Here is a 13,959-nt window from a genome sequence, read left to right as displayed (position 1 = left end):
TGTGTCCAACCCTACGTTTAGGTCTTTAATCCATTTTGAGTTTATTTTTGTGTATGGTGTTGGGAAGTGTTCTAATTTCATTCTTTTACATTCGATGTCCAGTTTTCCCCGCACCACTTATTGAAGAGTCTGTCTTTCTCCATTGTATGTTTTTGCCCTCTTTGTCATAGAAATTAGGTGACCATAGGTGGGCGAGTTTATCTCTGAGCAGTCTATCCAATTATTGATCTATATTTCTGTTTTTGTGCCTGTACCATACTGTCTTGATTACTGTTGCCTGGTTATGAAATTGGGGAAGTATATCCTCCAACTTTGTCCTTTTTCAGTAGTTTATTTGCTATTCTGTGTCCTTTGAATTTCCATGTGAATTTTAGAATCAGCTTTTCAATTTCTACAAAGAAGTCAGCTGGGATTTTGATAGGCGTTCTGTTTAATCTTGAGAGCAGTTTGAGGAACATTGCCATTTTAAGCTTTCCAGTCCATGAACATGAGATGTTTTTCCATTTATTTAGATCTTCTTTAGTTTCAACAATATTTTGTAGTTTTCAGAGTGTAAGTTTTACATGTCTTTTGTTAAATGTATTCCTGAGCATTTGATTCTTTGTAATGTTATTGTAAATGGAATTGTTTTCTTAATTTATTTTTCAGGTTGTTCATTGTAAATATAGCTACCAACTTAATTTTTAGTGTATTAATCCCACCAGAGAATTTTAGAAAAAGTGCCACATAATTTATGAATGCAACAACAGTTTTTCTGTTAGTTTTGGTTATCTTTGAATAAAAAATTTCATTTTAAATTTACATTGACTTATAGAAATCCTTTAAACTGTTTTCATGGATTAATTTCTAACATTTGTGACAAAGGGGAGATGTTATTTTTCAGTACATAGCTGTAAAGTCTAATATAAGGGCTTGCTTTGTACTACTTGTGTACATATGTACAATTACCAGGTATTTCCTTGCTGTATGTTTCTAACTCCCCAGTTATTCAATATTTAAATAAATGAGCTGGGAAACATATTACCATTATAGAAAGAATGGCATGATTGAATCCCATTCACTTATCACTTTGCTTTATCATTTACTAACTCATGGCTCCCACCCCCTAAATTATTTTGCTGCAAAGCTGGACATTGTATTGTTTCATCTATAAATTATATAGGTATACTTTTTCTAGACAGATTTACTCTTTGTAGCTATCTTATATTGGAATAAAGCCTGCTCTAATTGACTTCGCTTAGAAGATGGTTAGTGTATTAGGAAAGAAGAGTCAATAACTAAATTTTGTTTTTATTTTGATACACAGGGGTCCAGATCTTACGTAAAATGGATGTGTCTCACACTAGATGATGGATATTAAGTAGAAAATCTATTTAGTAAAATCTAAGCTGCCATGGAAGAAATACCAGTTAAAGTTGCTATAAGAATTAGACCTCTGCTGTGCAAAGAAGTTCTTCATAATCATCAAGCTTGTGTGAGAGTTATTCCAAACACCCAACAAATTATCATTGGGAGAGATAGAATCTTTACTTTTGATTTTGTTTTTGGCAAAAATTCCACTCAAGATGAAGTTTATAATACCTGTATAAAGCCATTAGTGTTGTCGCTCATTGAGGGCTATAATGCAACCGTTTTTGCCTATGGACAGACTGGATCTGGGAAGACATACACCATCGGAGGAGGCCATGTTGGTAAGATTCTTATACTCTGACTTTTATTTGAGATAATAGAAAGAAGTTGAAATACTACAGTGCCCGGCACATAGTAGGTGCTTAGCATATTGATTGAATGAAATAATGAATAGGATAATTAGATGTGTTCATAAGATCATTTTTGAAAGATTTGTTTTTAAATATTGAAGTTTCATTAAACAGTTTAATTTATCATGATGTTTGCTTGAGAAAAGACCTTTAAGACAATATTCAGTGTTCAGCTCTTTGTCATTTTTTCACAGTTCTGAGATATAATTGACTTGTAACATGGTGTTAGTCCAAAGTATATAGTGTAATGATTTGATATATCTATATATTGCAGAATGATATAGCTTAACGTTAGTCACCTCACATAACTGCATGTTTTTCTTGTGATGTGAACTTGTAAATTCTACTGTCTTAACAGTTTTCAAATATACAATACAGATTGTTAAGTATAATCACCATGCTGTACATTACATCCCAGAACTTAATTATCTCATAGCTGAAAGTTTTTACCTTTTGAGCACCTTCACCCATTTTGCCACCTCCCAACCCTGGCCTCTGGCAACACTTTCTCATTTTGAACAGAACTTCAAATAAGAGAGAAATGAGTTAACATGATCAGATTTTGCATCTTTTAGTATTATAAATGTTGAGAGCCCTGCAACTAAGACATAGAGGCAGTAGCAGAAACATATTATGTAAAGTGTTTTTAAACATTTTCTAGCCAGATTTCTATTTTATTTTTCTAGCTTTAATGAGGTGTAATTGACAAATACAGTTGTAAAATATTTAAAGTGTACAAAACTTAGAGGCAGTAGGAGAAATGTATTATGTAAAGTGTTTTTTAAACATTTTCTAGCCAGATTTCTATTTTATTTTTCTAGCTTTATTGAGGTATAATTGACAAATACAGTTGTAAAATATTTAAAGTGTACAGCGTCATTATTAGATAAACGTATACGGTATGAAAGGATTCCTCCCATCCAGTTAACATATCCATCACCTCATGTATAAGCAAATTTTTACTTTTATAACAATATTTTTGGATAGAAATTCTGTTGTTTGTAATTCTAGTTGAGAAAGGCGGGATCATAGGATTTTCTTTAGAGCTGGAAGGAACCTTGAAAGTAGTTTCTCTTCCTTTCTTTGGCTCCAGCCAAAGAGCAATGAAGGGCTTGTTCAGTTAGGTGGCTCGTGATGGAGCTGAGATTGAGAGCTAGGTTCTCTGCTGAGATCGTTTACTGTATTGGTTCCTCCCCGCCCCCCCCACTAAAAACAAACTTTGAATGTTGTGCATATGTATCATGGTCTAAAATTATTGTTAATATTCTGTCTATGTGTAATGATTCTCAGTGTGTTTGCTTTGATGCTTCTCAAACACTAAATACGTGACTTTCAGGAACATCTCTTTTTATAAGCAGGGATTGGTAGGGAGTTAGAGGGCAGCTGTGTTGTCTGATGCAGCTCTCATTCCAAGATTAAATGGAGGAGTTGTAAGTACCCAATATCTCCTACCCCTTCCCGTTTTTTAGAATCACAGTGATATACAATTAAGAGATTAAAGATACTAGATTATTTTAGGGTCTCATGATAAATAGTTCAGTTTTTTTCTACTACAAGTTGTGGGTTTTTTTGAACACTTAGCTTTGTTTTTTTGATTGGCATATGTTTTATGTTCTTTAAGACTTAGTATATGCCTTATACTAATAAGAGTTATAAAATTTTCACAGCTTGGTGACATACAGCTAAATTGTTTTTTAAAAGGCCATGAATCCAATCTTAATTCCTTAAGGGAAAATGTTATTTAAGTTATCTATTGTCCTAAAACATTTTAATTGGTCTAAATACTTCATTCCAAAAGAAATATCACCATTAGGAATAATTTTTGATTCCCCCCTACCCAGTTAAAAAAATTAATGTGAATTATAAAAAGAATTGCATATGATGCTTAAGAAATCAAATTGAACAAATGAAAGCTTTTTTCATTCCTAGGAAATAACAGCTTGCTGTGTACATTACTGTCTAGAGTCCTCTATACATTTTCTAGGCTTACTACAAGTATTCACACATGTAGTTTTTGTTTTTTTGTTATTTGTCTATTTAATGAGGTATTTTATACCTATAATTCTGTAACTTTTTTTTATTTAACAGTATAAAATATCATTTCATTTCTTCCCATTTAGGTCATAGGATTTCACCTTTTTTTTTTTGACTGCACATATAATATTCCGTAGTTTAAATGGATCATAGTTCATCCATTTCAGCATAAAGGGACAGTATTAATGATTAGGTTTGATTTTTACTGTTATAAAAAGTTGCAAGGGGTTTCCTGGTGGTCTAGTGGTTATGATTTGGTGTTTTCACCACCATGGCCTAGGTTCAGTCCCTGGTCAGGGAACTTAGATCCCACAAGCTTCGGAGTGCCCCCCCAAAAAGTTGCAGTGTGTATCTTGGTACATTTAACTTTGGATCCATGTGCTAGTATTTCTGTAGAATAGATTCCTAGAAGTAAATTTGTTGAGTAATGGGTGTGTGCTAATTTGCTTCGGTCGTGTCCAATTCTGTGCGACCCTGTGGACTGCATACTGCCAGGCTCCTCTGTCCATGGGATTTTCCAGGCAGGAATACTAAAATGGGTTGCCATGCCCTCTTCCAGGGGATCTTCCCAACGCTGGGATCGAAACTACCTCTCTTATGTCTCCTGCATTGGCAGGCCGATTCTTTACCATGAGTGCTACGTGTGTGCACATTTAAAATGTGAATAGATAGTGACAAATTATTCCCCAAAAACAGTGTACCTGTGTATATTTCCACTACCAATATATGAAAGCCATTTATTTGCTCTTATCCTTGCCAGTCGCAGGAACTCATAAATTCAAAATATTTCTCTCACCATCTGGTAGGTGAAAAATTAAACTTTGTTTGAAGTTGCATTTCTTGATGTATTTGTGAAAATAGCATTTTCAATTTCCCAGGCTACCTATAGAGCACCAATTCTAGGTCAGCCATCTACTGTTTGATTATTGACCGTGCAAATAATGTTTTTTTCTCCAGTAAACGATTGCATTTGCAGTGGCTAGGGCTTCCCTGGTGGCTCAGATGGTAAAGAATCCGCTTGCAATGTGGGACACCTGGATTCAGTCCCTGGGTTGGGAAGGTCCCCTGGAGGAGGGGATGGCGACTTACTCCAGTATTCTTGTCTGGAGAATCCCCATGGACAGAGGAGCCTGGAGGGCTATATAGTCCATGGGGTAGCAAAGAGTCGGACAGGACTAAGCGACTAAGCACAGCACAGGGTACCATGTTAGGCACTGGGGTAAAATGAAAAAAAAATTTTTTTTCAGTGTAATACTTATTGAAAGTCACACTCATTTTCCTTCTTTTCAGAACCTTGAAGTTGCCAACTTTTACCAAGCATAATGTCTAAAAACTTTCATTTGCATACTCTTTAAATAGTATATAAAAGCTAAATGATGGCTGTTGAAGTATAAAACTTTATAGTTTCTTTCTGAAATAGTCTGTTTCAGGAATATAGGTGTGACATTGAATATGGGTGTTAGGTAAAAGACGACCAGGTACACCAAAAAATGTTTAACAGGCTTTAATGGCGAAGCGCTCCCGGGTGGGGTTCCTGGACCGAACGGGGCAGGTCGAGGAAATCCGCGCGCTGGGCGTGTTGGAAGTTTGCTTATATACGCACGCTGCGAGGGATGGCTGGGCTAGCGGAAGGTGGTTTGGATAGGTTGCCGGTTCGCGGCGTCGCGAGCTGATAGGTTTCTCTATGCGGCTGGGGCGGGGTGGCTTATGCAAGCGAGGCGGCGCGGTTCATGCAGCTGGGGCAGGGCGGCTTTAGCTGGCGGAGTGTGCTGTCATTGGTCCCCGGGATCCGGGAGGCTCCCTCCCTTAGGGACTTCCCCCACAGGCGGGGGCGAGGAGGGGGCGGCTCGTCATGGCAATCGGCGAAGTTTGCTGTCATTGGTCCCTGGGATCTGGGAGGATCCTCCATTAGGGACTTTCTCGCTGGCGGGAGGGAGAGGAGGGGCGGCCAATCATGGCCCCCGGGCTCTGACCTTACAATGGGATCTTTTGGTTACCAGAATACAGTTTGAAGCTTTAATTATAAATATTATTTGTAATTCAGCTTTTTGTTACATCTTTTGAATTGCTGTGCTTTATCTGTTGAAATGGGAAATGAATGAGCTGTTTCTGATCAGCCTCATATTCTGACTAAGCTAGAATGCATATATAATGCTGGAGTTTATAAATAGTGCTATTGGCTAGTTCCTGGAAACTCTCTAGAAGGCATTTTCACTTTCTTGTACTGGGAAAATCTGCAGCTTCCTTCACTTGCCACACGATGGTGATCTTGCATCTTTTTTGGGTTTTTTGGTGGTGCCCTGGGCAGTGAAAGTGCAGTCCTAACCACTGAACCACCAGGGAGTTCCCCTGTCTTGCATCTTGAATTAAGTGAATGACTGTCCAGGTTAATAAGGCTCAGGTTTTCAGAATGTCTGTTGCCTAAAATTTGAATATTGATAATCTTCAACTTGAAAGCGAGTTGTTTTTAAGGTTCATTTGTAAGCCATTTTTTTGTAGCTTGGAATGTATTTTCCATGAAAGTGAAGGTGTTAGTTCCTCAGTTGTGTCCAACTCTTTGCGACCCCATGGACTATAGCATGCCAGGCTCCTCTGTCCATGGAATTCTCCAGGCAAGAATACCGGAGTCGGTTGCCATTTTCCTGCTCCAGGGGATCTTCCCAACCCGGGGATCGAAGCCAGGTCTCCTGCATTGCAGGTGGATTCTGAACCACCCGGGGAAAAAAGCTCAAGCTTTTTTCAAAATGTGCTTTTTGGCTAAGTGTCAAGAAATATGACACCAATATATTTTTTAAGGGTTCTTGCTAACATAAATGAGTTGCATTCCATTGATTTGGAATACAACAATAGTCTACCTGCATTGTAATAAATGGTCTAAAGAGAGATATTTTAGTGCATAGGACTGTGAGATAAGTTGACCTAACCTGGGCTCAGTTTCTACTACCTCTGTCTGTTTTGAACTTCGTTGGTACCAGTAATGCCTGTTGCATTCCTGGGGCTTTTAGTGTTTCTTTATAAATCTTTTATTTTTGCCTTAAACTGTTTTGTTGTTGTCGTCTTGTCATTTGATTGTCAGCATTTTTGTTTTGTGCTTTTTCCAATTCTATACAGCATATTTAGTTTATTTTTGTAATCTATATTTAAAACTTTTAGACTATATATGTATTTCTGAAGGTAAAAATTCAAGTATTACAACTGTGAAAGTTTTCCTTTCTTTTCTCTCCCTGTCCTAACTCCCCAGAGGTAACCATTTTTTTGTGAATTTTTTCAAAGTACCCTTCACATAGATCTATATGTATGTTTTCTTTTACCCAAGTGAAATTTGCTCTGCAGTTTTTTTTTTTCACTTTATGGATCTTAGACATCTGTTTAAAAATAGATGCATGATATACCATTGTTAACCATTCTGCTACTAATGGATTTGTTAGTGTTCGGAATTTTTTCTCAATTACAAGACATCTTCCAGTTCAGTTCAGTTGCTCATTTGTGTCCGACCTTTGTGACCCCATGAACTGCAGCACGCAGGCCTCCCTGTCCATCACCAACTCCCAGAGTTTACCCAAACTCATGTTCGTTGAGTCAGTGAAGCCATCCAACCACCTCATCTGCTGTCATCCCCTTCTCCTCCTGCCCTCAGTTTTTCCCAGCATCAGGGTCTTTTCAAATGAGTCAGCTCTTCGCATCAGGTGGCCGAAGTATTGGAGTTACAGCTTCAACATCAATCCTTCCAATGAACATCCAGGACTGATCTCCTTAAGGATGGACTGGGTGGATCTTCTTGCAGTCCAAGGGATTCTCAAGAGTCTTCAACACCACAGTTCAAAAGCATCAGTTCTTTGGTGCTCAGCTTTCTTTATAGTCCAACTCTCACACCCATACGTGACTAATGGAAAAACCATAGCCTTGACTAGACGGACCTTTGTTGGCAAAGTAATGTCTCTGCTTTTTAATATACTGTCTGCTGCTGTGGCTGCTAAGTCACTTCAGTCATGTCCGACTCTGTGCGACCCTATAGACGGCAGCCCACCAGGCTCCCCCGTCCCTGGGATTCTCCAGGCAAGAACACTGGAGTGGGTTGCCATTTCCTTCTCCAACGCATGAAAGTGAAAAGTGAAAGTGAAGTCGCTTAGTCATGTACGACTCATAGCGACCCTATGGACTGCAGCCTTCCAGGCTCCTTTGTCCATGGGATTTTCCAGGCAAGAGTACTGGAGTGGGTTGCTATTGCCTTCTCTGAATATGCTGTCTAGGTTGGTCATAACTTTCCTTCCAAGGAATGTCTTTTAATTTCACGGCTGCAGTCACCATCTGCAGTGATTTTGGAGCCCCCAAAATAAAGTCTGACACTGTTTCCACTGTTTCTCCATCTATTTCCCATGAAGTGATGGGACCAGATGCCATGATCTTTGTTTTCTGAATGTTGGGCTTTAAGCCAAATTTTTCACTCTCCTCTTTCACTTTCATTAAGAGGCTTTTTAGTTCCTCTTCACTTTCTGCCATAAGGGTGGTGTTATCTGCATATCTGAGGTTATTGATATTTCTCCCGGCAATCTTGATTCCAGCTTGTGTTTCTTCCAGTCCAGCGTTTCTCATGATGGACTCTGCATAGAAGTTAAATAAGCAGGGTGACAATATACAGCCTTGACGTACTCCTTTTCCTATTTGGAACCAGTCTGTTGTTCCATGTCCAGTTCTAACTGTTGCTTCCTGACATGCATATAGGTTTCTCAAGAGGCAGGTTCAGGTGGTCTGGTATTCCCATCTGTTTCAAAATTTTCCACCGTTTATTGTGATCCCTACATTCAAAGGCTTTGGCATAGTCAGTAAAGCAGAAACAAAACATCTTTGCTGATCCTTATATAACACATTTGGTTGTATGTGCATGTATTTCCGTAGAACTATCTCTGAGTCAGAGAGTGATTATGGTTTCAACTTTTGAAACTATCGAAACTAATGGTTCTCCAAAAAAGCTGTCCGAGTTTACATTCTCATTGTGTTTTAGAGGACCGATTTGCTCACCTTGAGGAAATGGGGCATAATCAATTTTAAAAATCTTTGCTCACATGGTATTTTAAACAGTGAATAATCATAGTGATCAGATCATTGTGAACAGTCTTTCATCAGTTACAACAGTGTGATTTTAATAATATTTTAGTGTTAATAATTGAGAGAATGCTGGTTAATTCAGTCTTTACTGTATCTTAAAATAATTAATAGCATTGCCCACTTCCCCTTTCTCTACCCACTCCACGTGCCATCCACCATCCCACGTCTCTGCTCCTCTCTGTAGCAGAACTTTGAAAGTGTCATTCATCTGTGACTCATGGTGTCAGTTCTCTCCATCTGACACGGCAGTTGTCAAGATATCACAGATGACCTTCACTTTATTAAATGTGTTGGTCATTCCAGTCAAACTGGCCTTTCAGCAAACTTGGTACATACTCTTCACTTGGATTTCAGGTCACCACATTCATAGTTTTCCTCCTACTCTCTTGCTAGTAGGTCCTCTTAAGTGAACCCACAAATGGTTAAATGCCCAGAGCTCACTCTTTGGTGCTCTTCTCTTCTGACTCTCAGCGGTTCCTCTTGATCTCAACCAGCCCCATGATATTAAATACTGTTAGGTAAAAGACGACCAGGTACACCCCAAAAATGTTTAACGGGCTTTAATGGCGAAGCGCTCCCGGGCGGGTTCCCGGACCCGATAGGGGCAGGTCGAGGAAATCCGCGCGCCCGGACCGCGTTGGAAGTTTGTTTATATATGCACTTTGCGAGGGATGGCTGGGCTAGCGGATGGAGGTTTGGATAGGCTGCTGGTTCGTGGCGTCGCGAGCTGATAGGTTTCTCTATGCGGCTGGGGTGGGGCGGCTTTAGCTGTCAGAGTGTGCTGTCATTGGTCCCTGGCATCTGGGAGGCTCCTTCCGTTAGGGACTGAGGAGGGGGCGGCTCGTCATGGCAACCGGCGAAGTGTGCTGTCATTGGTCCCTGGGATCTGGGAGGATCCTCCGTTAGGGACTTCCTCACCGGCGGGAAGGAGAGGAGGGGCGGCCCATCATGGCCCCCGGGGTCCGACCTTACAAATACCATCTATATGTAGCTACCTGACTTCCAATTTTTAACCTCCAGTCCAGACTACTGTCTTGAACTCTGATCTCGTATATCCAATCACACCCTCTTAGTTGTATCCTTAGTAGATATCTCACACTTAATAAATCAAAAAATGAACTTCTGCCATTTTTCCCTTAAATTAACTCAACACACACTCTTCCCCTTGTCAGTTGATGACAGCTCCACTTGCTCAAGGCAAAACCTTAGAGTTGTCCTTGACTCATCACTTTCCCTCACATTCTGCATCCAGCCTGTCAGGGCATCTTAATGGCTCTCCCTTCAACATAAATCTAGAATCTGGTCACTTGTCATCTTTCTCTGCTGCCAACTTTGTGTCACCATCATGTCCTCTTCTCCCTTGAACTCTCTAGATTCCTGGGTTAGTGCAGTGGTCTCCTAAGTGGTCTCCCACTTCTACCCCTGCCCTTCTATGATCGATGTAAAACCCAGCAGATAGAGTGGTCTCTTAAATTCCAGCTTACTGCTCTGCTCCAGTGAGACTCATGTCACTCAGAATACGACCTAAAGCCTATCGTGGTCTACAGGCACCTGCATGCTCTGATTTCTGTCACCTCTCTGACCTTGTACCCTGCCTCTCTCCCCTTGGTCCCTCTGCTCCAGCTACACTGGCTTCCTTTGTTTCTGGACCACACTATTTTAGCACATTTGCCCTTGCTGTTCTGTCTGGGACACTCAGATATATACATGGCTCCTCTGCCACCTCATTCAAGTTTCTCCTCAAATGTCACCTTTTCTGTGATGCCCACATTATGACTTTCCAATTTAAAGTTGCAATCGCCTTCCACCCAAATACCCTTACACCTCCAGTCCCCCTTACCTTGCCGTATTTTTTCTCCAGGCATACCTAATGCCTTTTAATATATGATATAATTCATTTATTCTTCTTTTGCTGTTATCTGTCTCTCCTAGTACAGTTCCATAAGGGCAGGGATCTTTTCCCTGATTTGTTCACTGATGGTTCCTGGGGTCCTAGAATACTGCCTGGCACATAGTAGGTACTATATAAATATTTAATGAATGCATGAATGAAGTTTGAGTAAGCACACGCATGTGAAAACTTTTGCTCCTGAATTTTATAGTTACGGTTTTTAAAAATTTGTAATAGAAATTTGAGAAAGTAAATTTATTGATGGTAATTTTTTTAATCTTTAAAAATTTATTTTGAATGGGAGGATAATTGCTTTACAGTGTTGTGTTGGTTTCTGCCATACAGCAGTGTGAATCAGCCATAAGTATTCATATATCCCTTCCCTCTTGAATTTCCCTCCCACTCTCCCCACCCTATTCCCACCCCTCTAGGCTGTTACAGAGCTCTAGATTGAGCTTCCTGATTGTAAATTTATTGCTTGTAGCTTTTCTTATATCTTAAGTTTCAGATGGGCTTTCTTTTTCTAAATTTTCAGCTTCAGTTGTGGAGGGTCAAAAAGGTATCATTCCTCGTGCTATCCAAGAAATATTTCAAAACATCTCCGGAAAGCCTAGCATTGACTTTAATATAAAAGTGTCTTATATAGAAGTATACAAGGAAGACCTAAGAGATCTTCTAGAATTGGAGACATCAGTAAAAGATCTTCACATCCGAGAAGATGAAAAGGGAAACACAGGTGAAGTAGCCTACTTAATTAATAGCCTTCATTAGCAAATGAATATGATCTAGTTCAGTTTCTGGACATTTTCCAAGGATTCTTTAAAAATAGACATAGAAACAAAATGAATTTGTTTTTACTTTTAAATGGAGTCACCTAGGTAAAAAGTAGAAGTTCAGACCACTTGGTATGATGAAGTTATTAAGTTGTAATTCAAAATGTAGCTGACGCTTGAACAATGTGGAGGGGGTTGGCAGTTAGGGGTGTTGACCCCCAATGCAGTCAGAAATCCAAGCACAACTTACAGTTGGCTTCTGTATCAATGGTACTGCATCAGTGGATTCAACCAGTCTCAGATCGTGTATTACTGTAGTATGTTACTATTGAAAAAAAAAAAAAAAAGCCATGTGTAAGTGGACCTGCACAGTTCAAACCCATGTTGCTGAAGGATCAACTGTATTTATTTCCAATAATCTGCCCCCTTCCTGGTCTGACCTTAAGAAAGACTATGACATAGGCTAAATTAGTTTTGCACTCTTTTTTTTCTCGCAGAGTTACCCTGAGATGGGGATGGCTTCTCCCTTTTGTGTTCATCCAAGTTGATCCAGAACTGTCCTTTCTGCCTTTCTGATTTGGTCCCAGCACACCTGTTGCTTCCTCTTTTTTTAAAAGAATTTAATTTAGAGTTTTTGTGTTTGCTCCTTCATACTGACATTTAATATCTGTCCTCTGTTGTTGTGCTTCTCAAGGTTTGACTTTTTGTACTGTCAACTTGTTAATATCATTAAATGTCTGTTTGGAAATAGGAGAAGGTGAGAATGGGAAGGTCAAAATACAAGTATTTTAAAGAATAACACTTTCCACTTTTTTGTTTTAAAAGATAATATGTTCAACATAAAACATTTAGAAAACATAGTAAAGTATAAGGAAGAAAGTTAAAGTTCAGAACTCAATTTTGGCGTGTTTTCTTCCAGATTTCTTTCTCTATTTCTTTCTCTGATTTTAAAAAATTAGACTTGCAACTCCATGTATCATATTATATCTTATATTTTTACTTAATATTTATATTGTAAGAATTTCCACACCATTAAATATTTTTCAAATTTATGACTTTATGTGGTAATTTTATCTTCTGAATATATAATCTATTTGACTAACAGTCCGTTGTTGGACCTTACATTTAGGTTTTGGATTTTCCTGATTATTAGTAACAGTGACTGTTATTGCATGTCTTCTGCTAGAAAACTCATTTAGTAGAATCTTGCTGGAGATAAAGGATCCTGCCAGAGGCATTTCCTAGCGGTTAGGAAAATAAGATTGTTAGCTCCTTCATTGGCCTGCAGGGGGCAGTAAAGCTTGTCTCCTTGTAGGCCCTGTCTTTGCAGCCCTAGCATTCCTGAGTGTTTGAAGGAATTGGGTTTTGGTTTTTTTTTTTAGAAAGAAAACATACATGGTACTCTGTGGCCTTATTAGATACTTTTGTATAGTTTATCTTTTCTAGACAAAATTCAGACTGATGTTTTGAGCTTCTGTATCTTATAAAATGTAATTATTGAATGTTTTTATCTTTTATTAAAAGTTACAAAAATAATACATTTGTTGTAAAATAGAAGGTACAGAAGTGTATACTGTCACTCCTGATAAGCTTAATGATCAAAATACTTCATAACTGATAGCAATCCTGCAAAAATTTTAGTAGAATGTAAGTCTTAAGACAAATTGCTGCTTACCTTATAAAATGTCCCACTCACAACCCACATGCACTTGTTTGACATATGTATTGAGTTTCTGTGTGTCAAGTGGTAGTTGGTATCCAGCCTGGATGCTACACAATTAGCATCACCTTGGAAGTTTTCTTTTTTTTTAAAGCATTTTTATTTTTTTGGACTATGCTGGATCTTCGTTGCAGCATGCAATCTTCTCTAGTCATGGTGCAAGGGTGACATGTGGGATCTAGTTCCCTGCCCAGGGATTGAACCCAGATTCCTTGCATTGGGAATGCAGAGTCTTAGCCACTGGACCACCAGGGAAGTCCCACCTTGGAAGTTTTTTAAGAAATATTGATTTCTGTGCCCCACTTTTCATAAATTCTGATGAAGTAGTATAGGATAGGGCATGGGTGTTGGTACTTTCCCTTTTATAAAGGTCCCAGGTGATTTTCAGCTGGGTTTGAGGACCATAGTTAGTGCCAAGCTATAGCCTAGCATTAGAAAACTTTTTAAAAGTCATGCTATGATTTATGTTTACATTGTCATATTTTATAATCACCATAATTTAGCACTCCCTGTTGTAGTACAGGTACTTTAGAAATTTAAATGAACTGGGCTGTTAAGAAGAGTTGTCATGTTGAAAACAAGGCAAAAAAGTGAATATTGTTTCAAGAAAGAGTGACATGTTAGGATATGATTAAAGAGGAAGCATGATGCTGTAACTTGAGCACAGATTTATTG

At 38.8% G+C, this 13,959-nt stretch overlaps 1 protein-coding gene across 1 annotated transcript in view; it reads left to right on the top strand.

Annotated features, from left to right (window-relative positions):
* Nucleotides 1–1,393: 1,393 nt before the first annotated feature.
* Nucleotides 1,394–13,959, top strand: part of KIF27 (kinesin family member 27) — an 82,152-nt gene continuing 69,586 nt past the window's right edge. The window contains exons 1-2 of the mRNA XM_052645177.1: nt 1,394–1,691; nt 11,327–11,527. Coding sequence (XP_052501137.1) covers nt 1,394–1,691; nt 11,327–11,527 — 499 coding nt within the window. The remainder of the gene's footprint in view (nt 1,692–11,326; nt 11,528–13,959) is intronic.

Source organism: Budorcas taxicolor, chromosome 8 (genome assembly GCF_023091745.1).
Source record: "Budorcas taxicolor isolate Tak-1 chromosome 8, Takin1.1, whole genome shotgun sequence".
Taxonomy (NCBI): domain Eukaryota; kingdom Metazoa; phylum Chordata; class Mammalia; order Artiodactyla; family Bovidae; genus Budorcas; species Budorcas taxicolor.
Note: the sequence above shows the minus strand (reverse complement) of the source record. Positions and strands in the feature narration are given on the sequence as shown.